We start from the raw sequence: 24,879 nt of genomic DNA on the forward strand, positions 1-24,879 counted from the left end.
TCTTTGTAAAATGTTGCTCTGCTAAATCTAAACATAAAAATGATTCACAAAGAAAGAAGCAGTCAATGGGGTAATGACTGTACAGCATCTGAACTGTTAAAAAATGCAAATATATACATGAAGGCAAAATGCATAGCTCTTTCTTGCTATCCAGGAACAATACCATATCCATCAAATGCTAAAACAATACAAAGATATGGCATATGTAAATTCAATACAGCTACACACAAATTCAATTAGTTTAAGCTGCAGTATTTGAAGATGCCCTCAAATACAATGTGTTCTTGTGTGAGATGTGAAGACAGCTCACTGTGCTGGACAGAAGAGGAGGTTCTGCAGTCAAGTCCCTGGCAATGTGCAGTGTCACTGGAGGCTTCAGTCCTTTCTCAACAGTAGGGTCAGATCAACTCCACGTAGTTGGCTGGATAAAGACCCTGCTGACCGCTGTCTAGACGACCTTTACACCAACCCTGTTCATCCTCATCCTCCAGCTTCGTCAGCTCATCACCTGTACAACACACACAAGTAGGTCAGGACCAAACTTTGCATATTACAAAAAGCAAACATGATCACTCTTCAATATCAATCAAGATAGTGGCGTGTGAAGTCAATTACATATATTATTCTATCAACATGGCATCCATTATGTGGAATATGTATTCATATTGGTGGGCGATATGCAGAAATATCTCTTATCATGATTTTCTTGGAGCCACATCACAATTTAGATTTTATCACGATGCATGTAAATATGTATATATTTATACTGACTAAGAGGTAACTAAAGTCATCTGCTTCAATTGGTTAAATCTGCCTCTCTCTTTCTCTCTCACAGCATTTTTAAGGCTAAACAATTGGAGGTGCGGATGAGAAAAGTGTCTTTAAGTATAGAGCTGTATTCAAGAGAAAATTGGAGATCATTATATGGCAATTTTACCAAAATTGCAAATTACCAAATGAATGATGAATGAATGCATGAATGAATATTTTCACCATATCGCCCATGTGTTCATGATCAAATTATTATTGCCTAGAAACCTGCTTTGAAGCTCAGCTCATCCTGCTCTTGACCCTCGTAGTCGTACAGCGCTCGGACCCTCACTCCTTTGCTCACGTCCTCATCAAACGGGTTTGTTCCTCCGTTTGTGTCGTTACCAGAGTTAGGGGCTGTCTGGTCCTCGTCTGACCACTCAGTGGAGCCTGTGTACGCCTGGTTCTTCTCATAACTGCTAACGCTGAAAAGTACAGTACAATTATTTCCACTTAAGTTACCACTCAAGTACTCTTGAGAGCATTTCTCCAACAATAAAAGACAGCAGCATTAAGTGTAAATGTTGTGAGAGTGACACACCTTCCTCTGTCTCCTGCCTGAGCATGGTTCACTCCATGTGAGACATTTGTAAGAGTGACACCATCAGTGCCTTTCTTTGATTTCTCCTTCTTTGTGATGCTGTGGGTCAAGTCTGGGTTGTACTCCTAAAATCAAAGAAAGTTTAATATTAAAGCGGGATATTGAAACTTCAAACACCAAAAAATATGAAAAAAATATTCTGTCCTAGTTTGTACCTCAAACTGTGGCCAGTTCATATGCATGTCAGGACCATGGTTACTACTAAACCACTTCAGATCTTCTTGTGGGCTTGCTGATGTAATAGTGCGTTCAAGGTCACGATAGACTGTAGAATAACTGAAGACATTTACACAGGAGACACGTTAAATCAGCAATGAGCATATGAAAAATTGCTGATCATCTGAAAGTATTGTGTACCTTTGGTTCTCTGTGAGGTTGAGATGTCGTTTGACGTCTAGTAGCACTTCCCTGATGAAGGCCAGTCTCTTCTCCTCAAATTGCTGACACTGTCCAAACACCTGCTCCATGTTCTCCATGTACTGAGGTGTGCACTTGTTCAGCTCATCCAGAGCTTTCTCATACTTGTCCTTGGCCTAAAATACACACTGTAACACTTACAAGCCTGGTCAGGAATTACTGCTAAACAAGAGATTTATTTTTGAATTGTTTCAAGCTTTCAGTTAATTATTATAAAACATAAAGCCTGTAAACATTTAATAAAGTACATGCAGACTTATTTCAAGCATCTATAGTACAGGCATATAGCTGTAAAGAATACCATCTCCTATATCTTATATGACACCTATTTTGGTCATCAATAATAATAATAATAATAATAATGCATTGGATTTATATAGTGCTTTTCAAAGCACTCAAAGCATTTTACATTGCATTAATCATACACACAGTACTGGGTGTTCTACTGTAGCCACAGCTGCCCTGAGATATATTGACAGAAGTAAGGCTACCAATCTGTGCCACCACAAGCAGGTATGGCCACAATAAAAATATATTATCTATATCCTTAACGGTATGTCTTGTAACAGTTCAGTCATAAAACAGAAAAAAACACTGATAAAACATGAAGGTCAAGGGGTTCAAGGACCAGAGTTCAATTAAGCACACTGGCATCTATTAAGCAACATTATAAGACAAAATTCTTATTCACACTGAAAGTGAAAGTGAAGCTTATGTGTACTTTAAACAGGTACAAAGAATACATGTTTTTAGTCCCCACCTTCTGTGAATCTTGTTTACATTTTTCCACTTTCTCTTGAAGTTTCTTCTGCTGGTCGGCTGTGACTGAGGCCTCTCCTTTACTGTTGGCCTCTCTTGTGGATGCCAGCTTTTCCTCTTTGCAGGCCATATGGTAGGATTTCTTGGCAGTTTCTAACTAACGAGGCAGAATAAATAGCTTAGCATGTATGTATATATATATATATATATATATATATATATATATATATATATATATATATATATATATATATATATATATATATATATATATATATATATATATATATATATATTTGCGTGTGTTACAGATAGCTGCTCATTAGTTTACCTCTTTGAGCTTCTTGGCCCAGGGTTTCTGGGCCTTTTTAAAGCCCTCGTCTGCCTCTTTGGTTTCCTTGAATCCGCCCATCATTTGCTTGTGATAGGAGTCTTTTTGCCAGTTTTTCACTTTTTCAAAATCCTCATTGATAAGGTTGTTTTTCACTTCCTGGTGAAGCTCGCTGACCTTCTCTGCCTCTGCCATCACTCCTACCCAGGCGCGCTCCACGGTGCCATACTGCGGACCTGAATTAAGAAACAAGGATTTGTGATTTTAAAGTATTTAACGTATAAAGTTTTAATTTTTAGTAAACGCTGCTTACCCTTTTCTACCAGCAGTCTCCATCTTTTAGACCATTCAGTTAGCTGCTGTGCATAGGCCTTCTCTATTTTGGCACGCTCCTGAATACAATTCATGAGGTCATTGCAGAGCCTGTGACCATCGTCGATTCTCTTTACTGTTCGCTTGTAGTTTCCAACCTGGTGGTGAAGTCAATAAGCATTTTATCAACTTAGAATAAACAAAACTGGACTCATCATGGTCATTAAAATGTGTGACCATAAAATTAAATGATGTGTCCCAAGTGTCCTGTCACAGAAATGTGTCCCATTGAATAAAATTATTAGAGTTTAGTATTATTAACTTTAACTTAAAATGGTTAAATATGTTTAATGACTTTGAAAGATTCTTTTTGAAAACAGCATAAAGATGCCACCCATAGTTAACTGTGAAGTGTAGAATAGGTACTGATAAGCTACTATAATACTATACTAAAGCAAAATCATGAAAAATAAATATTATAAATTTATCCTGTTATGTAACAATTTTAAAGTGAAATTCTTAAAGGGACACATTTGCTGCCCACAGTTGCAACTGAAACGTCTACAGGGAGAGGGCCTTCCCTGTGTGTGGAGATATGCAGCAAAGGCTGTGTGGTTAATGTCATATAATTTACAGTATCAGCCGCCTCCCAGGAAAATGTTAGCTCTGCCTGGAAAGACAACAGGCCGCTGGGACACAATAAAAGGACATTGTGCAATAGATGTTTACTATAATGTATATTCCACCCACTAAATGACAGAGCATCCCTCAAAGCCCAGTGAATGAGAGGCACATCATACTGTCCACATGCTGGCTGTGTTATAGTGCTGCAGCAGTGAGCAGAGTCAGCAATAGCTGGCAGCACTGCAGCAGCCTCTGCCCTAATGCAGAGACTGACGCTGATGTAGTGACTGTTTGTGAGAGCTGGGCACCGTTGCTGCTCGAGCTGATTTTGAAAACAAGGCCTGGGCTCGAGACGGAAGAATAGCAGGTGCATTCTTATAGTGGTGACAGTAAAAATATTACCCTGTATATAATAATCAACCTGAAAAATGCTGCAAAGCAAATCTAGTTATGGGTACAAATAGTCATCTGAACCTGATTTCTACAGAAAAGTACTAGAAACCAGTGTATGTATATAAGGGAGATTAAACTCATGATTCACTCCCAAATAATGAGTCATCTATTATAAAACTTGGTAAGCTAAAAAAATCATCAACCTATTAATCAACTTAACAATTAAAGTACCTGTATGTATAGTAGGAATACAAATCGGAGAAAGACTAGTGTATCTTAATGATCACTCAAATTTTGCATGTCTTGGTCATGGCTCACCTCCCAGAAGCTGTCGCTGGTCTCCTCCTGACTCGCAGTCTCGTCGTAACCTCCAGACATGGTCCCAGCTTTGGCAGAGTCACTTCAGGCTGTAGCAGAGAGAAGGGTCCTCATGCACTGAAAGACATGGACAGGACTAACACACTCCTACTTACAGATACATAGGTAACATTAGTAATATCTCTTTAGGGATAGACCTTGTTTGTATTATATAAGGCAATAGCTTTTAGTGTGGTTGGTTCATTTGGGTCTCCATCATCATAGCTCAGAAATGACTTCATCAATAAATAACTGGCTTTTAAAGAGAGACAGGGTTCGACTTCCCTTTAGGCATATTTTCTCTCTCTTGTATTTGAAAAGCCAGCTCCAAACAGAGATGGCTGTTCTTCTAAATGTCAATACAGACCATTAGATTCGGAGTGGGGTGTTGTTATTGATGAGCTGACTATTAAGTGTGAGGTTTTGCATCACATTTCCGCTCATAATTTGAAACCAGTGAGTGTTGGCCTTTCGAAAATCAAACCCCAGCCGGTAAACAGTACAGTTCAATACAAAAAAAATAAATAAATAAATGTATGCAGGAAAGATTAGAATGCCGAATGCATAATGCAAAGATTAAGGGCCTCTCTGTAAAAGTGGTCATGTCAAATCTAGATGTCCTATCTCTCAAAACACAAGCTGACACCTTTAAACTACATCTGAGTATTGTTTTACTCAACAGCCACAAATCTTCCCTTAACCGAAGCATTAGCATTAGCACATCCAAAGTCATGCAAACAAATCTAATATGCAAAAAAAACAACAACAACGTGTTGGCTTGCTTCCAACTGCAATACTTTACAGTGGAAGTCAAAGAAATCAGTCTGTTGCCTTTCAGAATATGTAATTATAAATGATAATCAGTAACACAATAACAGAAAAAATACAACGTGAGATATATACAATAACATGAAATAATGCACAATATCTTTTAAGTTTATGTGTACATTACAGGTGCATATTAGTAAAAGTAAAATGAGTGCAAAAACAGAAGGGATGATACTTGATTGTAGGTCAGAGGGAGGGGTATAGAGGAAATGTATGGATATTTAGGTCAAACATTATCTGGTAGATCAAAGCCACATTTTGGCAAAAGGCAAAATACTAATAAATAAAGAATAATGATAAACGTCCAAAGTATGCAGTTTATCTAAGAGATATATTCAAAAAGCTTCCGTTCCCAACAGCAATGGTCTGGATGCAGCCGAGGGAGTGTGAGCTGGATAGAAGTGGGTGTTTATCATGCTTGGTTAATCCATTAGCTACATGCCAAGAGGGGGCTTTTGTTCTGGGGACCTCGTGTGTAGCTAGTGGAGGAGCAATGAAATAAAGCAAACACTACGCAGCATTTTACAACCAACTTCTGCTCCTTAGAGAAGGAATAACTCAAAAATCACATTAGAGATGTGGCATGCTATTCATGGGTTTCAGGTAAATAATTTCTTTCTGATTTGAAGGATTTTGTGAGGACCTTTTCCCCGTAAAAAGACATGATATGATTTGAATTACTTAAGTGCCAGTTCAACAAAGGAGCATTGCCATAACTTGAAACCCATGAATATAGTCATGCATTAGATTTGGACTGGTATAACAGCCAGAAGACCACCAAAAGAAGCACAAAAACTGAGTAAAATAAGATACAGTTTCATTAATAAAAATATATGATTAGCAAAGTCTAAATCATTTCGCCCAGCACCAAAATGCACTATGAGCCAATATTTGAACCCTCCCATACAGACAAAAGGTTTGAGAGGGGCAGTTCCCCACTTCAACAACAACAAAAGCTTACCCCCAGAGCTCCATCAATAATGTGGCCCAGCAGAAGCAGCTAAGGCTAAAGCTAACAGACACTCGTGGGGTCCTCTCATCATCACGACAATCTACTCTTGTCCAGACCACTTCCTCACTGTGGGATAGATGAGATTTGACAGGGATATCCAGACAGTATGGGTGTGCAAATAATCTGGTGGTGTTATGAAGGAGAACAGAGCAAAGAGCAGAAGCAGGAGAGGAGGGGAGGGGGATGGAGCGAGACGTGGGGATGGAATAACAGGAGGTGGTATGGAGTCTGCCTGTTCAATGTGTTCTTAAAAGCAACGTTTAAAATAAAAACATATAAGAAAATAACTTGATACCAAAGGCAAAATAGATATGAAATCAGTCAGAAATGTTTTTGTTAAAGAGGAAGCCATACACAATAAATGATAATACTCCAAGAATTTACATTCCTATGATGTAATGGGGAGTGGTCACATGATACAGGTAGATAAGGTTAGGTTAGGTGCACAAAGTTAAACAATAGCTCACCGGTGTTGACGTACAAGCCATAAACAATATTAATAAGTAGACAGGACATAATGTCAATGTGGACAGAATGTAGAATGAATTAAAAGATTTAACTCAAATAATTCTAGTAAGGATATTAAATGGGCTTGGAGTTAGAGGAAAGAAGCAACATTGTTTTCCTCTACTAAAATGCAAATGCAAATATGAAAACTAGAACAATCAGAATGGAAGTCACGTCTGTAAAGTCAGTGACATGTGATGTGACCACAGACAGCTGAGTGAAGAAACAGGTGAAGAAACACTTATTCAATGAAGATTAAAACGTTACAACTAAATGGTAAAATTTAACTTTTAGCCTGTGTTGTCTACGTTTTTTAAAAGTAGTAAACTACAAACTGTACCTGTGATTACCGTGTCTTAACCTGCATATTGAGGACACAAATTTAGCTTATTCCCAGTACAAGGACAGACCATCCATGCCTCAACTGAAAGGTCCTCAAGGATTCACTCACTGAGCTGTAGAAGCTGCACTAGCACTACTTAATGATTTATGTTTAAACCAACTGTATTTAGGCATTGGAACTGGCAACCAAAATAAGAAACTCTTGTGAGGCTCATTCGGCTTTCTGAAATAAAAAGTCTACATACCCTCCTTTTAATTTTATCCAGCCAACAATGGCATGAAGCCTCTACTTCTGCCAGAAGTGCCCTGATGGTATTAGTTCAAAAATAAACCAGCAGAATCCCTTTCCTACCCTCAGTGATGCATCAACACTGAGACAGATCAATCGCCCATTCCAAATCCAGATCCCACCAAAATAAACTAGAATAGTTGAGACCATAGATAAGATTTGGATCACATCAAATGCCAGACCAATGTTTCTCTCATTGGACAAACTGCTTTGGATGGCCTCCTCACATTTAGCTGAGCATTAGTGTCTCATTCATGAATAATTCAAACTGCAGTGTAAACAGATAGAAAGATGACCAACTGTTCTCACATGGACAGGCTCCTCTGTTACGGTTATTGTATTTTTTGTATACTATAACTATAAAAGTCTGATTCAAAAGTAATAAAAAATAATCTTTCTTAGGGTAAATGACATCTTTGACACTAAGCATAGGAAATGGAGATGTGTATTCTGAATTGAGGCTGTATCAGTTTTCAACAATAGTATATGAGCATATCTTATATTGAAAAAAAAAAAAAAAATTCACATTACAAAACACGTCACCTTGGGCCTTCCCCTCATACCCTCTTCCTTATCTGTCAGAATACAAGGCTGCTCTTCATAGCTCAATGTGGTGAAAAGGTCAGTTTGTAATCTTACTATCACTCGTGTCAGATCAACAGTTTAATCAGCTTTTTAGTATTCAAGTACAGTATATCTAAACTGATTAAAAGCTAAAATTATTCTAAATATACACACTAAGATGTAACTAGTAAAAGAAAAAAATCAAATGTGTCAACTGGACAAAAAGTTGTAGGAATGAAACTCTAGAATTACATCTTTTTATTGTAATTGTAGAGTTTCACAATTACAATAAAGATATAACCTTTAAATAATAATAGCAAACAATCCTTATCATTCTACTACTACTAATAATAATAATAATCTTTTTTCTTTTGTTTTAAAATCACTAAATCGCACATACATACAAAAAGGGTTGCTTGCAGGTAGCCCAAACAAAAGTAAGTCTGATTCTGACTATCTGCTAAAAGAATTTCAAATTTTCTTTTTCAAATCAGTGTCAACAGTAGAACTGATGAGAAACCCCATTGGTGTCTTTAAAATCCTTTCATGATCACATTGCACAAAAACAGAGATAAATTACACGTAGAGCAGAAAATTCCTCCAACCTGCTTGGCCCTTTTTTGTCTCCTTTAATATTTCCCAAATGAATGGACTTGAAGCCGAGGAACAGTAACTGCTCAGATGTGTCATACACACCACAGCACGCCTTTTTGATATGAACTGCAGAGGCGAACTTTGACCTATGAGAGCACATAATTAGCCAATAATTAGCCAACAGAAAAAGAGGATGGGCTTCGGCACCAAAAATAGGCTTATAATAAGGATCAAACTACTGAGTGATGAGATAAAGATAAACACAAACAATTGAGCAGTTTATCGGTTATGTTTTATGTTTAACAGTTTGGCTTGTCTTATTTATTCAAAGTACAGGTGCGTCAACATAGCATTAGTGGTTTGCATTTATTGAAAATTAATAAACATTTATTACACAACACTATGATATATTTTATGTGGATTATGTAATTCCCAAAACAACTACCATGATCCCAGTTTCAATGGAGAAACAAACCATCCACAAACATCAGCGTGTGCCATCTGCGTACTATCTAATCAGGTTTCTCCCAATGGAGTCCCTTTATCTGACCCCTGTGTAACATCCCATTATTGCAGGAAGTAATTTACGACCCCCGTGCAGAGACAGAAAGAACACATAGTATGGCAAGTCTGCTCATCTTCCTGCTCCAATCTAATCACTGGCTGTGTTTTTGTGCTGTGATTTCACAACATCCGCTTTATTGGAGAAAAGGATTGTGATCCAGAGACAGACCCATCCAGTTTGATCTGCAGGGCATTGTCATGACATGACACGATGGTGTATCATCATCATTGTTGGGGAATTATTTGAACAGAACCTTTTTTCTGATTTTTCAGAACAGATCAATATATCTACTTTCATTAAAGAAGAAGAAGAAGAAGAAGAAAAAAAAAGAAATGGTTCCAAAGCATTACATTGAGCTGCTGTGGATTACTGATTGTATGTATGCTAATTATTAATCCTGAAACAAGAAAAACTTGAAAATTGTCCAAGAAAATGGAAACCAATTTGTGAAAAACTGGTATTTAACTTCAATACTACAAAAAATGCAGCACTCATTTTCACAACAAACAACAAAGGCAGCAACATCACATTGCTAAATATTTCACTTGCTCACCACTGCCAATATGTGAAAGCTCCAAGAAAACTTTTCTGGTTTCAGGCATTATTGACATAAAATGTCAATACAATGTCATGCCACACAGTATATTTATACTCCAAAAAATGGGAACCTGAATGTAACCAAAAAGTGCTTTTAGTGTCACTCAATCAGAAAGACTGATTTCATAAACCTGGTGGCATACTAGAGGAAAGGGCCTTTCTGTGTGGGGTGTGTATGTTTCTCTCTGTGTCTGGGTGAGTTTCCTCCAGACACTCAGGTTTCCCCCACCAACCCAAAACATGCAACAACATGCAATCCTCCAAATCCTGATTAAGCCTATCTCATGATCTGAAGATGGGTCCCACTGCTCCTGACAGGATGCCCCAGCGCCATTATCAAATGCAGAGGACAAATTTCCATAAAGGGACAGTAAAGTGCAACCTTAATCATATATTTAGTCATCACCATTCCCCACACTTAGTTCATAATGAATTAATGAATTCAATAGATTATCTTGAGAAAGGTGATGCGTGGGGAGCCCTCTGTTCTGATTGGTTTGTAATCAATAACTTGTGCCCTGGTGCTGCTTCTGGTGATGTGTGTGTGTGTGTATGAGAGTGTGTATGAGTGTAAGTGTGTGAGTGTGCATTGAGCCTTGTCCAGCTGAAACTCAACACAGTGCTAATAGCTTTAAGAGCTATACATGCATTTGTCCAAAGCAGATTCGGCCATGCAGTAAGGAAAATGCTACTGGACCACTTAGAAAGCAACAAAATAAATGGCTTATCCTCCATAATATCTACCTTAACATATTTCAGACTACTGTCAATTATAAGTGAGAAATATATCATAGAATGGATAATATGACAAATGTTTGGAATATTGAAAGATGAAATATATCTATAAAAGCTGCAAATACAGCTGGTTAAACAGGAACTTTCAGTAATTATCCAAACAGTGATTTTTCTGCACTAAATGTGACGTGATACATGAACCTAAACCAAGACATTTTCAGGTACGTTTTAGCATTCTTATTTGATTGTCATAATTGCCATCAAGATAATACAAACACTTTGAGAAATTCATTTTTATCAATATCCCCAATGCCTATGGTTTCAAAATAAAAAATAATAAAAAATAATAATACAAATAATCATGCTGGAAACTTGACACTGTAGAACTTGAACAGGGCACAGAATTTGAATAACTTTGCTGTTGACTACTCCTCTCACAACACTCAATAGACAGCTCTATGACTTCACTACTGCTGTGTTGTTTATAGATGTTAACCTGGTGCCCCTCTGGAAATGGCATTACTCCTGACCTGTCATAACACATTTAGCCCGGAGATATACTGTACTGTAGTTGTGAGCAGTGTACAGCTACAAGAGTTACAACTTGTAGAACTTATGGGAGATGGGAGCTACTGTTGCAGTGAATGAGTCAGACTGACCAAGCTGTCATCTGTCATTAATATGGGTCAGAATCTTTGGTATTTTCCAGTTTAAAATTACTCACTAGATCTCAATGGGTAAACTGCAGCTTTCACTATTTCTATTACTCTAAATGAGAACTCAGCTTTATATTATAATAAAATAAAAATTTAAAAAAGATAATACATAAGTTCAAATCATACTGCAGTTTGTTCTTACAGAGCTTCGATTTGCTCGTGCTTCTAAAGGTCACTGTCTGTCTAAGAACGCAGTCCCATGGGCCTTTGAGGGAACACGGCCTGCGTTTCTGCTCTGATCCCCAGCGAGGATCCTATTCTCGGCTCCTGTTACTCAGCATGGGCCAAAACTCCAACTCTGCCACTCCACGCGTACCAATGAATCGCAACATGCACAGAAAAATAGCACAAGCCTGCAGAGGACAGAATGAACCACTTATAGCATTGACAGAGGCACTAAAAGCTCATCATGATAGCTCTAATTCGAATGTTGAGGTTATGAGAGAATCAGATCGGAAATGTAAATCATGTTAGACAGCAACAAAGGGTAACAAAGACTAATCCGTTTTACCAATAAAGTGCACTTAGATTTGAAGGTAATATACATATCTGCAATAACTGTCATTTCCATCTTTAATTAGACATACTTTAAAAATGGCCACAATTTAAATACCATGTAATTTAAGTAAAGTAATCACTCACTGGAGACTCTGAACATATGCATATTAATGTGAATCAATAACACAACAATAAGACTATGAACAGGACATTTTCTTAGATAATATTAATTAAAACAAATGTGCATCCTAAAGGACTATATGAATTTTGCCAGTTTGGGGAATTTGCTTGTGAATGGGTTGCTACATAGGGATAGTAAATGTGAAATGGCACAACTTTCCAATAATCTTATATAAGTGAGACGAACCATGGGAGCCTTTTACCAACATTTAATCTAATGCATGTATTAAATGGTGGGGATGAGTCTGTCACCCCAAGACCGGTTCAGAACCGTGGACAGAGACAACCTGACGGCAGTATACGTAATGGGTATAGGCCACAGTATCTCAGACCCCAAACCACCAGCTGCTCCTCTGTGACAAATCAAAGAAATGTGCTTTAGAAGCTCAGGCCTCTTCCCAAGGGAACGACCATATCCCCCTCAGTCATCTGCTACTTCACCTCTGCAGACAACTGGCTCCCCGTGCTCACACTATGCTGCACAGTGCTACACAGTGCACGCATAACTAACACTCAGCATGAAATAGACGTTCACATATTTGATAAAGGCAACGGCTTTGCTGTCACAAATCCAAGCTTTGCAAAGTACTTGATGTTCACAGACTGGCAAAGGTTCAGCTCAGGTCCTGCCCGCTCATCCACAGACCGCGAGCGAACCATATTGGCGAAAATGAATCCTATTAATAGCACGAATATTTATCCTAAACATAAATGTATGTACTAATTTCACCCGTTTTTCAGAGAAGGAAAACGTGTCTTGAAAGGTGATTACCAGTCCCCCTAATCACGCCGGTAACGTTACAGCGACAGCAAAGCGAATCGGGATGCACCATGAATATAAACGATATAAAGTCCTGATAAGGTATTTTGGATTAAAAAAACAAACAAAACAAAAACACCATACCTAATGGAAATGATTAATCCCACTACCTCTGGGTAGCTTCAAAACACGATCATTGTCCTCCCGAACAACCCTGTCTGTTGTGCCGCCAGTAATGGATCAGCAGATGGGGTAAGGACGGGGACAGTCAAGAGATATCCGTGAAGACGATCTGCTTTTCCTCTTTGTGTTCCAAAGTAAAAGTACGTTCCGATGATCCGACCATAGACTATATCACTTCACACATCGTAAATGATCAGTTACAATGACATAATTTCAAAAAACGCACACATTTCAAGATAAATGTACACAGATAAATATTAAATGAAACACGGGCATAAATTAAATGTGGTATGTTTCATTCCTTTTTGATGGAAAATTATTGCCATCACGAAAGAGTTATCGCTTATTGAATATCAGCGCAATCGTCATAGTAATAAAGCCAAGGAATAAAGTATAATAGTGCAATTTTTATACTACTCCCATAGACTCCTCCACACCACACGGAGGTGAATTATTTTCACAGGTCACCGTCCATGGGGATAACGTTTCCGGGTCAACAACAGTCGTTCCTTCCGGCTCCGGTCACTTATCAACGGCAAAGGTAAAATCAAACTCTGTGAAAGAATCCGAATATATCTTTATCATCGCATTAGTACTGGCCACATGACGTTCATTACGCATTCCTCTACGTTGTTACTAACACATATCTGAACAAATTTTGGACCCAACGCGTGGTAATTGTTGGTATTTTGTTTGTGAAGTTAGGCAAGTGTCTCGGTGCGATGTTTAGCATCGGTTGCCGCTCTCGACTAAATGCTGCGAAGATTTAACCTACTCTTACTTGCTAATAATTCAGATTACTGAAAACGTCATTGTACAGGCCTTCATAAAGTTAAATTTCATTTGGATGCATACTACGTAACTAATGTTCACAAAGAATACGTGTAGGCTGACAGGTTAGCTTGGCAAACGCGTAACACCCTCCATCTTTCAGATGCTGATGCCCAAGAAGAATCGCATTGCTATCTATGAGCTCCTCTTCAAAGAGGGAGTCATGGTGGCCAAAAAAGACGTCCACCTGGCCAAGCATCCCGAACTAGCTGATAAGAACGTGCCCAACCTTCATGTGATGAAAGCGATGCAGGTGAGACAAGCACCCTGTTGTTGTATAACCAGGGCACGTTGTGAGGAGGCAACAGATTTGAAATTGCACACTGAATGTATGTTTGTCGTGACTTACATGCTGCATACGGTTTCCATGATGTGATGAAGACATCTGTTCACCCCGCGAGAAATATTAAAATGGGACACTTGATAAAGCTCCCCTTCCCATTTCATGGACCTGAGATGCTTCATAAAGTTATAAATGAAACCTATCGCAGCCTTCACTGTTGGTACATTATTCTAAAAAAAATACAGATAGGCATTTGTCTATTGAGGGACCTACAGCTTATATTTATCTTTACTCCAAATGCACTATAAGCTGTGTTGTGATATCAGCCTTTAGAAGACATTAGTGACATCATTAAATCACTTGGGGTCTAAAGCATGTGTATGTACAAAAATCTTGCACATATGACTTTCCAAACCAGGTTAGCATTTGGCAATATGTGTGGTCTGCTCTACAAACTCTGACCCTTGTGTTTTATGGCTGTAGAGAAGGCTGAAGGAAGTCTGCTCAGTTTTTGCAGTCTTTACATACTTGTCACGTTTTAAAAAATCTGACCCCTGAACACTGAAGAGCTCTCCACCCATCTTGAAGCCCACTGGAAGTTAATTTTTTCCATTCATGAATGGCCTACATTGAACCTTCAAAGTCTATGTAGTAACTCATGTCTGATGCCTCTGTCACTTGCCACCAAGCTGATTAAACCTTAAGCAAGCTTTTCAAACTCTTAATGTATATATTTTAATGAATGGGAGTTTTACTTCAGGATAAGCCCTACATGCCTAAATATACAAATAAAGACGCCATCCAGGGGTGAACAATATGCTCTTTTAATAAGCATAAATTAAACAATGTCTGCAGCTTTTCAGTTGAATTGTTTTAATTTTCAGTCCCTGAAGTCCTGTGGGTATGTCAAGGAGCAATTTGCCTGGCGCCATTTTTACTGGTACCTCACAAATGAGGGCATCCAGTACCTGAGAGACTTCCTCCACCTTCCCCCAGAGATTGTGCCCGCAACTCTGCGCCGCCAGACCCGCCCCGAGACTGCAAGGCCCAGGCCTAAGGGTAAATGCTTATATTTCATAGAAGTGGAACTGGAGTTTTGACTAGTAGTAGTTTTCTTAAAACACAGATGGAAGTAGATTAAATCTATTCTGCACATAGAGGTGGGTGGAAATTTAATATTGTGAATGTTTTAAACATGTGCAAAATTTGAGTTTAGGCTTTCTCATAAAAAGCGGCATGAAGCACTAATAAAAATGAAATGGTGGGGAGGACTACTTCCAAATAAGAAAGGGAGATTTCTGCACTTTTGTGGTCAATTTTGCCTGATACATGGTCTTCCAGTAAATGCAACTGAATACATGTCATGAGAGTTATTGCCATATTCAAAAGATTAATTTTGTCATTCCTACCCTTATTTGTAATTAGGTGACTGTTCACTTTTGTTTTTTCGTCCAACGTGAACTTGTACATGTTAACAGGAATGGAAGGAGAGAGGCCTGCTCGCCTTAACCGTGGTGAGGCTGATAGAGATGCATACAGAAGATCTGCTGCTCCTCGTAAGTATAATTCCTTTTTTTTTTTTTTTTTTTTTTTTTTTTTTTTTTTGGAGTAATGACCAACTTAACCTGTTTTTGGCTTTTGTAGCTGGTGCTGACAAGAAAGCAGAGGCTGGTGCTGGAGCAGCAACAGAGTTCCAGTTTGTAAGTAGCACTTTAATACATGGTACTCACACGGTCTGTCTTGCCCAACTTAAAAGTATGTTAACACTGTCTTTTGCAGAGGGGTGGCTTTGGACGTGGCAGAGGACAACAGCCACAGTAAATTTTACAATCCCTTTATGTATAATAAAGAAAAAAAAACTTGATCTTGTGTATTTTTTTCCCATGTTTGTTACAGGGTTTCCAGTTTCTTTTATGGTAGTCTTATGTTTAAGATTTGGCATACTAGTTGAACTGAATTTATAGAGCTTATATGTGCATGAATGAGAAATGAACCATTGAAGTGTGAAATACTGGTGTTTATTTGTTGGCACATTTATATTACAATCTTCAGTCTTCTCACACTGGTTTCATTCCAGAGTCCCAAATGACAAACAATGAAAACAATTCCAGTGACATTGGACAGCATTTACATGTAACTTCAAGGCTGAGGTCTGTGGCTGAAAGTACAATGTGAGATGGTTTGGAATAATTGAAAGAAAATGCAGTTTTAGCCATGAGATGGAGGCAAAGGTTTGGGTCAATTCTTGAGTTAACTCTGTAGGAAGTGGATGTATAAAGCATTTAAGATATTTGAAATGTCAACTGCATTACTTTCAATATCTTGCAAATCACAATAGGAAAATTCCTGTCAGTGTTTTGTTGCACTATCACAATTTTAAATGTGTGGTTTCATGAGTTTCTGGGCATTATCACTAGCCTTTGACCTCCACAACTAGTTGATAAAGATTGTAATTGTCACTACTGTTCATATCATTACAACCAATCACAATCTGAATCTGTCAATCTTTTATGGAGCAGATTTAAGGAAGCCTACATTTGAAATTAAAGATCCAGTATTTGAAGCACTTCATTATTTTGTGAGCCATTTAAATTTAAGAGATTTTAGATGAAATCAATGAGTTTTCAGCCACATTCCTGTTTATTAAGCCTCAGAAGTAGTGCTAATAAAACTCCAAAGCCACTTGTTTGCTAGTACATCAGCCTTGTTTGAAATGACACGGAGCACCAACACATGTAATAGGTGTCTGTCCTTAGCACTCACCTTTTGATCTATACAGAAATACACAATTTATAATAAAAACCTCTTCCATGCTATCTACAGAGCCTCCAGTTTCACAGTATTGAGCCAGCCACTTCATGCCAAGGCACATGTAGCAGCTTGGCTGAAGAGACTTGCCAGACGTTAAAGAAACAAAATAGTATCCAAAGCATTTTACATGTTAAAAACAAGGTCTCCAACTGTACAAGGCCTGTTTAATCTGCATTTTTGCCAAAACAACAGCATTATAGATTCTATTACTTTCAATGTCAAACTGATGTTTGAGTGTTTTGGGGATGCAGTTTAAATACTAAACAAGGGGTAAAAATAAAATACAGGTGTTCATAATGAAAGTGCCCACTAAGGTCAAACAATAATGTAAACATTTTAATTTAAAAAATGAATGTGTAAAGTTAATTATTGAAACAGTTTTAATAACTTATGTGATATGTGCTGCAAGTCCATGGTTAGAAATCTATTTCTGCCCTCTCTGAGTGTGGAGGAAGACTTAATAGTCACATATAGTTAAAATAAAAACAAGAATTATTTAGACAGGTAAAGACACTGTGAAAATGTGGTTAATTCTACACTGTGTTGACATTCTTTCACTCTTGCTGAAAACAAGTAGGCTCCACTGAAGAGTAGTGCATGGCTAGTTCCTCAAATAGGAGAAACTCTTGACATTTTAAGGCCGCATCCTTTAGATTACAGCCACAACAACCACAGTAAGGAATAACCTTAGCACAAGTCAGCATCAGCTCACCCCAGAAAGTCAACACTGAACAGTGCTCATGCAAGACAGATAGAAGAAACCTCTATGCTTGAAGGGAGGGAAAAACACTAATGGGCACATTCATTCACAAAAAAATAAAAAGACATTAAAAGACATCCAAGAGCCTTCAGCGTAAGCACTAGGTATACACTTTACATTACAACAGTAAAAAGTAGTTCTTGCATTCAATAAAATGTCACGCTAAGGTCGCATCGGAAAGAGAATGAGGGTAGCCAAGGGACATGCAGTAAGTAAAAAGAAAAAAAAAAAAAGTTCGGTCATAAAATTACATTTACAAAGTTTTCAGACTATTCACCCAACACTTGTCATCAAGACTGTGCCACATTCTGGCACAAAGGAGTTGGCAAGGCAAATCATGTCATTGAGACAAAATAAGATAATAGAAATTACACAATTATAAGAGCAAGTGGTAGCGAAAGCTCCAGGGGACATCAGGGCTGTGGTTTTAGTTATCTGATACCTGAGACAGAGCTCTGATTGATGCTGTAGGTAGGGGACAAGTCGCCACCTATCGTGGCCACCAAAGGCGTCCCATTGGTGTTCAAGCAACTCTCTTGAAGAGCCTCAAAGTAGGTGGCCTGCACAGGCTTGTGACACTGCAACACTTGTATGGCATCATCTATTTTAAACCATTCCCTTTTTCTCCCTGTACATAGAACAAGATACCAGGATAAAAGTTAAAACATCCGAGTATCGTGAAAGTTGCTTAAAACAACTTTTAAAGGTGTAACATTTGAGATGGACTGCTTGTCTCCATGTGTTATTGCTTTGCCAGGAATGTTCAACACTATTGTTATTTATTCAATAACATCTCCATGGAGACAAGAAGGTAGTGGACCCTCCATCACGAAAAATAGTGCACCTTCAACATATGTAATATCTGTCAAATAAACAATGATTTACCAATGTTTACTGAGTCCTCCCAGTCCTCCAGCACTTCTGTCACAATAAGCACATAGACATATGTCCTGTGCTTCCTCTCATGGTTCTGTTGATAGAAAATAAAAACATTAAGCAATTTTCAAAACCGCAATTATGAATTTAGCATGTATGCCGTTGTACTTCAAGCTACCTCAAATACTCCAACTAAGCGTCCTAATGTCCCCTTAACTCCAGCCTGTACAAAAGACAAAAATGAAACAAAACACTTAATCTTGAGGGAAAATACTTTATGTATTACACATTTTAAATAGCAACTTCTAACTCAATACCACAAAAATAAATGCATCGAATAATCTTTGAGGAACAACATTTTTTGATATGTTGTTCTTGCCTGAGAGGTAAAATGCATGTTGTATTCCGATACAAGGCCAGAGCACTTCGGACATCTTTGCAGCTTCTTCTGGTTCCAGTTTCAGTCTATAAATAAATGTTGACTCCATGTACTGTACCATAGACACAGTATCACAGCCTTCAGGTCTGACTCTTCAGCAAGATCAAATTAAAGAAATAAAAGGCCACCACTAGAAACCTTAAAGCATGACAGTGTATTAGGTCACAGTGTCAGGTTTTTATGATACTAAATGTTTCTTAGTTCAAGTACTGTTGATCAGAACAGAGCTACACTGAAGCTGCAAGTTATAACACTGTTTTTATGGTACTTCATGGCGGTTAGCTACTAGAGTATCAAAGACAGTTCAAACCTTTGACTTGCTTCTGCACTATTACCTCGGCACATATCCAAAAGTAATAATGACTCTGTTCATATGGTCATCAGAATCAGCTTGTAGGGATTAGGATAGGTCCCGCTACACTACCGTCTAATAAGAGGCTTAAGCAAGCACGAGGGCTGAACTGTGTATCCAAGGAAATATAGTTACAAACAGAAGAGGTTCTGACAAAGTGAAAATGTGTCTTAGCAGATAAACATATGAGGAGGGACCGTTTTTTGTTACAAAATATATGATTAATGATAATATTGCCTTTACAAATAACATTTGCAAGATTGATATACTCTTAAGTCAGATCAGAACCAGAAGGCAGAATGACCCTCACTTTGGGTTGCCAGATTCTGTGACTAAAACCAGTTACAAATACACATAAAAAGGACCCTGATCTGAACTCTCAAAACCCCATCAAATGCAGCTTGTATGTGTTCTCACTGTATAGGTTAGGACACTGGCTAACCCAAGTTCAGTAGTGATTGTGGTTCCTTTTTATGCCAGTAAGAGTGCAGGCTACATACCCTCCCTTTAAAATATGTAATTTATGAATGCAAGCAAAATGTTCAATGTCTGCAGGACCAAATTTGACAACTAAACACTGCTGTCAAACATGGGGCTATGATATTGGATCGTACGTAGGAGTTCTGAGAGAAAATAGTTAAATGCAGACAGGATTTAATAGAGGTGAAATACTATCCATCTACAACCCTAGGCTCATCCTCAACAAATGGAGATGTATTCTCAGAACAATATTCCTGGCTGTGAGTCAATGCCTTCAGTAACCATGTGCAAGGAGAAGACTGATAAAAGTGCACTCTGGTTGAAACACATATAATATAGCACTACCTGTAAGTAGGCAGCAATTATTATGTGTTAATGTTATCCTCAAACAAAACTAACCTCTTCACAAACTTCTCGAGCTGCAGCAACATTGGGCTCCTCCTCTGGCTCCATTCCCCCTCCAGGAACTATCCATTTATCTGGATGCCGACTACTGCTCACCAGTAGAACCTGTGAAACAACATGTTGATACTCTTAAGAAAATGAAAAAAAACAGCTTTCTTTCACTGTGTACTGGTGGACATAATATTCTAACGGCGGGACCCTGTGTTACGTTATCATACATTGGACTTTTAAGTCACTAGCAACTTTCTATAACTACATTCAGGCTGATGGCTTCCCGTAATCAGAGGACTGTGCAGCTAAAAATCTGGCCCCACCAACTAACCGGCATGAGGTATTAGGATAATCGTCTCCACTTCTTTGTTAACTGTTTTGGTACAAACTACAAAGACATCTTTGTGCTGGCTTGTTGACTTAAACAACAGCTTTTCAAATCACACGTGAACTGAAAACTTGTGCATGGTAGCCTTGTTAGATTTAGTGCTAGGAAGGAAGCGTTATAAAACATGATCAAAGGGTAACAAGGTTGGGTGTTGCGTCCACCCATCAGACACAATCTTGTTAAGCAGCCATTAGGAAAACGTAAACAATAACCAGCTAACGGGCTAAAATTAGTGCAAATGCCAACGTTAGTACACTAAAATAAACAAATAGCCTCATTCTAACCTCATAGAACAGAGTTCTTAATGTACAGAAAGACAAAGTCAATGTATGGTCTTTCTGATAACAAGCCTGGTTATGTATAAAGTTTTAGCTGATAACAGGTTGTGAGTGGGCTGTGGCTGCCAGAGGAGCAGCACGGCTAGTTAGCGTTAGCACTGAGCTAACAGGTCGCTCTATTGCAGGTTTCTTTACAGCAGTGCCGAATGAGCTAGCTCAATGTTGCTACAAATGCTTACATAACATGACAAAGATGAAATGAAATTAATTAAATATTCTACCTTACTGATGAACGGCAAATCAACTATGGTTTTATTCAGGAAAAACAACGTGTGAAACATTCGTGATGGTCAGTATTTAAGTTTATAGCCGATAGCCGCTGTGAGCTAAAGTTAGCTCGGCCTAACAGACCTCCACAGCCCCGGACTCACCTCCTCCTCGCTCTCGCTTCTGAAGCACAGGCAAGCGGCCCGCTTCTTGAAACCGTCTCCGTCGTACGTCCGAGTCTGGTTAGACTTGAGCTTCATCATTTCGAGAGCACAAAAGTAGAATTCCACAGCTAAGTTCGCCTCGTATAATGATGACACTGACAGACGCAAAGTCCTCCAGGAGGGAACCAAGGCGCGTTAGTTAAAAGAAATAACTTCTTCTCCGCTTCATTTTCAAAACCCTAGGCACTGCTACGGCACGGTCGCCATTACAAGGAGCCGCTACGCCCACGACGTAATTTAACCTTTAAAAGATCGGACAGCGTAAGAAAACATCCTACTTGATGTTGAAGAATGGAAGCCACCACTACGTGCTAAACGCAACAGCACGCTAGAGCCGGCTTCTGAACTACGAGTAATCATTTTCCCTTTCACAGGCATGACGTGACTTGGCTAACTTTAACTCGCAGCAATCATTTTTAATTCAGTATTTATTGAAAAACAAAACAATATCACCTCTTCATGGCAGGTGAAATTAGTAAATGTTATGTTTCAGCACCCCCAGGTAATGGACAGCGCCCCGTTGTCCATATTTGAAATCTTTTGGTCTCATCTTCGCTTTTATCAGACGGTGTAGCCTTGGGTAGCTTCTGTATGAGGTCTATCGACACCTTTTCACATTACTAATGATAATCTGTGATATTATATAGGCATTTAAATTGGTAAATTAGTAGGGTTAGAAGTAGGATTTAAATCTTCTCTGTAATCTTCCATGTCTAAATCGTCAATTTAAACTAACGTAATGGCTTGAATGTGTGAATCAGATTACTTTGGTGCTCATGTGGGTTAATCACATAAAGCATATCCACGTAAAATATAACATTTGTAGGTCAAAATTCAGCAATGCTGACACAATAACTGGTCAATGACACCAATGTATTGCAGCAATTCTTTTGTGCACTGATCTCGTCTTTCAGACCAATAGATGAGTCTTCTCACTGTCAGATAATGTGGATGGGGAACACTGAAGAGGTTGCACTTTTATTATCTGCAGTTGCTAAGGCAACCCTTTTCTTTTTGTGAACCTCTCACTCTAGAGTAACGGCAACATGTGCATGTTTGTACTTTCCCAATAGAGGGCGCTATCTCTGCGTGTGGCGTTCGTCATTTCAGTAGTCTTTCAAATACTCTTGTAATGTAACTAATAAAATACAATTGTAAATTAAATGTAATTATTCCCAAAAACTTTCAGAAAAGATGAGGCCGGTGCTTTGTTTATTCATACGAATTTTCTTACTTTTATTTTTTTCCCCGCTCACCGCTATGAATGAATGGAAAGAGGACGTTTACACAGGCGTCTCTGTCAGTCTGCCTCAGGGCAACTGTGATCTGTGTCCCTGCAAGGACACTTTACCTCACGTTTTTATATGGCGTGAGGTAAAGTGAGGTATGGTGTCACAAGACACAGCCAAAGGCAACCAGCAACTGTGCTTTGTTTAATCAAAGGCTCCTAAGATATTGGGAACATTAACCTTTGCAGCCAGATTGTGTTTTGCCAGATTGTATTTAGCTTAACACAACAGAAGCAGTTTACTGGATTGTGACTTTTCTCAAGGTGTAAAGTGACTGTGGTATGCCCGTGATATTCCTACAATCACAAATCAGATCTGAAATGCTTGATTACTAAATTAGGAATACATACTCTGAGAATGGCTTTGGCATTTTATTTTTTCCTTTAGGTAAATTTCTGAAGATATAAATTAGAAAAAAAAGTTGGCCAGGGAATATTCCAGGCTTACGGCAAAGCATTCTTATTGATATTTTTCAGTTAAGGTAAAAGATATGTGGTTTCAAAACGTTTTATCAGTTTCTGTATTAATTGTATTATAATCAAGTGGCTGCACATTTCTAGCCAGAAGGGGGTGCTGTGAGGCAAGTGTATATTCTATCGTGTAAAAGTGGTTCATTTCAGAGTACTTCTTTTTAACAATGATTAGTCCTTTAACATGCAACATTAGTAAAATATTTAAATATTGTGTATTCTTTTCATTTAGCTAATCCAATACAGTTACCGTTTTCATTAATTTCAATATTTTAAACCTTAATAAACATAGGCCTAAGCTACAACATAAATTGTATGTCTGGTTCAAACATGTCTTCTGCTGTACTGCTGTAACCCACAATGAGTTTCTCTACTTCACTCAGCGCACTCCCACTGAAACTGTATTTTTAGAACATAGTACATCTTACTTTTCAACATACTGCGCTTTATATTCCTCTTTTGAGATTTTGGCAAGATACACATACATAGAGACATATTGTCACAAAACAACAAGAAAGTTTACTGATGTGATTCATATAGACTCTTAATCCTATGCATAGTTACAAATTCCAATATAAAATCCAAGTGTGGCCATACATGATTATTTTGTTTACTTTTTTCCTATTTTTTGTCAGATTATTTAGTTTTGTTTCCAAAAATATAACAGGCAGTGCATATATAACATTTATAAAATAAATAAAATACACCTGGTAGTTATTGTGTTTGTCTTGATATTTTCTATAGAGATAAATAAAAAGTCCATATAATGCCTTAAAGAAAAACACACATATATAAACTTACTATTGCAATATATTGAGCTCGTAAGACAGACACTTTCATCTGTTTATAATATAACGTATTATTTCACTCACACATGGAATATTGAGGTGCATGCTTTCCTATTATTTATTATTATTATTTTTTTTTTTTACATATGTGTGTCTCTATTAACTCAGATTAGTCAAATTAACAGTCGCCAATGGATGTCAGATCCCAACATAGACCTATCCATGTGTTTCAAATGATGAAAATTAAGACTGTTGTCACTGCAATTAGTCACTTCAATTTATTTATTCATTTTTTTATATTCAAAAGTCCTGTAACAGGGGTCCATATCAAGACAAAGCCACATGACTGGTTTCATGGTGTTGCGGGGGGTGAATATGAGCCTTGTGACTAAAACAAATGATATTCCTTCCAGATCTTCCTTATAAAAATATGATATACAGTATAATAAATTTAGAAAGCACACAAACACATAAAACTGTCTACTTCCTCAACACCATGTTCACATTTTCACGGAAAACTACAGTTTTAAAATGTATTTGAACTAAAGTTTTGAGTAACTTCAAATGATTTGTCACAAATGGCTAATAATAATTTCAGCCAAAGTTAGTCAAAGTCGCATTTTCTTCATACACTGCCTAAGTAGGATTAGAAAACCATTTAATTGAATTGGAGTCTGTAATTTAAGTGACCAAATTGAAGTTGGAAGTGTGGGGTTGTTGAATAAAATAACGCCTTTTAAATAAATCCAACAACATTTCCGTCGTGGTAAGCTTGTCTGTTAAAGGTGTATCAGATGTTCCTTTGCCTGGAATGTTCCACAGCATGGCATTCAACTTATCTATCTGGCTTTTTTCACAGGTTTAATTCCTCAAAAATACCTTGGAAAATGCACATTTTTTACTGTCAGCATGGTAGTCTGTCCACAGATCTGATCTGTAACTTGGCCTTGTGGGATCTGCTTGTGTCCATAGA

General features: G+C 38.0%; 3 protein-coding genes across 4 annotated transcripts; 1 reads left to right on the top strand and 2 right to left on the bottom strand.

Moving 5' to 3' along the window:
• Positions 1-76: 76 nt before the first annotated feature.
• On the bottom strand, positions 77-13,061 carry pacsin1b (protein kinase C and casein kinase substrate in neurons 1b). 2 transcript variants are annotated; one of them, XM_033965926.2, is made up of 10 exons: positions 12,936-13,061; positions 4,566-4,682; positions 3,232-3,388; positions 2,919-3,154; positions 2,589-2,744; positions 1,769-1,944; positions 1,567-1,687; positions 1,352-1,476; positions 1,039-1,235; positions 77-508 (listed from the first exon to the last, which is right to left on the bottom strand). In XM_033965926.2, exons 2-10 carry the CDS (start codon positions 4,623-4,625, stop codon positions 399-401), a joined length of 1,338 nt encoding a protein of 445 aa, XP_033821817.1. In that variant the 5' UTR covers positions 4,626-4,682; positions 12,936-13,061; the 3' UTR covers positions 77-398. The 2 variants fall into 2 exon arrangements, with proteins under 2 accessions (XP_033821817.1, XP_055078172.1); XM_055222197.1 differs by lacking the exon at positions 12,936-13,061 and adding an exon at positions 6,394-6,590.
• Positions 13,062-13,425: 364 nt separating this feature from the next.
• Positions 13,426-15,950, top strand: rps10 (ribosomal protein S10). Its single transcript, XM_033965928.2, has 6 exons — positions 13,426-13,515; positions 13,909-14,058; positions 14,973-15,147; positions 15,567-15,644; positions 15,733-15,788; positions 15,868-15,950. The coding sequence occupies exons 2-6, from the start codon at positions 13,909-13,911 to the stop codon at positions 15,907-15,909; spliced, it is 501 nt and encodes a 166-aa protein (XP_033821819.1). The 5' UTR covers positions 13,426-13,515; the 3' UTR covers positions 15,910-15,950.
• Positions 15,951-16,084: 134 nt separating this feature from the next.
• nudt3b (nudix (nucleoside diphosphate linked moiety X)-type motif 3b) lies at positions 16,085-21,655 on the bottom strand. The gene is made up of 5 exons (XM_033965927.2): positions 21,300-21,655; positions 20,206-20,316; positions 18,714-18,758; positions 18,545-18,629; positions 16,085-18,287 (listed from the first exon to the last, which is right to left on the bottom strand). The coding sequence occupies exons 1-5, from the start codon at positions 21,396-21,398 to the stop codon at positions 18,091-18,093; spliced, it is 537 nt and encodes a 178-aa protein (XP_033821818.1). The 5' UTR covers positions 21,399-21,655; the 3' UTR covers positions 16,085-18,090.
• Between the last annotated feature and the right edge of the window lie 3,224 nt (positions 21,656-24,879).

Source organism: Periophthalmus magnuspinnatus, chromosome 5 (genome assembly GCF_009829125.3).
Source record: "Periophthalmus magnuspinnatus isolate fPerMag1 chromosome 5, fPerMag1.2.pri, whole genome shotgun sequence".
In the NCBI taxonomy this organism is placed as follows: Eukaryota; Metazoa; Chordata; class Actinopteri; order Gobiiformes; family Gobiidae; genus Periophthalmus; species Periophthalmus magnuspinnatus.

Coding starts and splice junctions, on each gene's coding strand:
- pacsin1b (XM_033965926.2), bottom strand. CDS start 4,625: ATGTCTGGAGGTTACGACGAGACTGCGAGTCAGGAGGAGACCAGCGAC. Junction 3,389..4,565: donor CCAGCGACAGCTTCTGGGAG/GTGAGCCATGAC, acceptor CTTCACCACCAG/GTTGGAAACTACAAGCGAAC. Junction 1,236..1,351: donor CAGGCAGGAGACAGAGGAAG/GTGTGTCACTCT, acceptor TGTACTTTTCAG/CGTTAGCAGTTATGAGAAGA.
- rps10 (XM_033965928.2), top strand. CDS start 13,909: ATGCTGATGCCCAAGAAGAATCGCATTGCTATCTATGAGCTCCTCTTC. Junction 15,148..15,566: donor TGCAAGGCCCAGGCCTAAGG/GTAAATGCTTAT, acceptor ACATGTTAACAG/GAATGGAAGGAGAGAGGCCT. Junction 15,645..15,732: donor CAGAAGATCTGCTGCTCCTC/GTAAGTATAATT, acceptor TGGCTTTTGTAG/CTGGTGCTGACAAGAAAGCA.
- nudt3b (XM_033965927.2), bottom strand. CDS start 21,398: ATGATGAAGCTCAAGTCTAACCAGACTCGGACGTACGACGGAGACGGT. Junction 18,759..20,205: donor CTCGAGAAGTTTGTGAAGAG/GTTAGTTTTGTT, acceptor TCTTTTGTACAG/GCTGGAGTTAAGGGGACATT. Junction 18,630..18,713: donor GCTTAGTTGGAGTATTTGAG/GTAGCTTGAAGT, acceptor TTCTATCAACAG/AACCATGAGAGGAAGCACAG.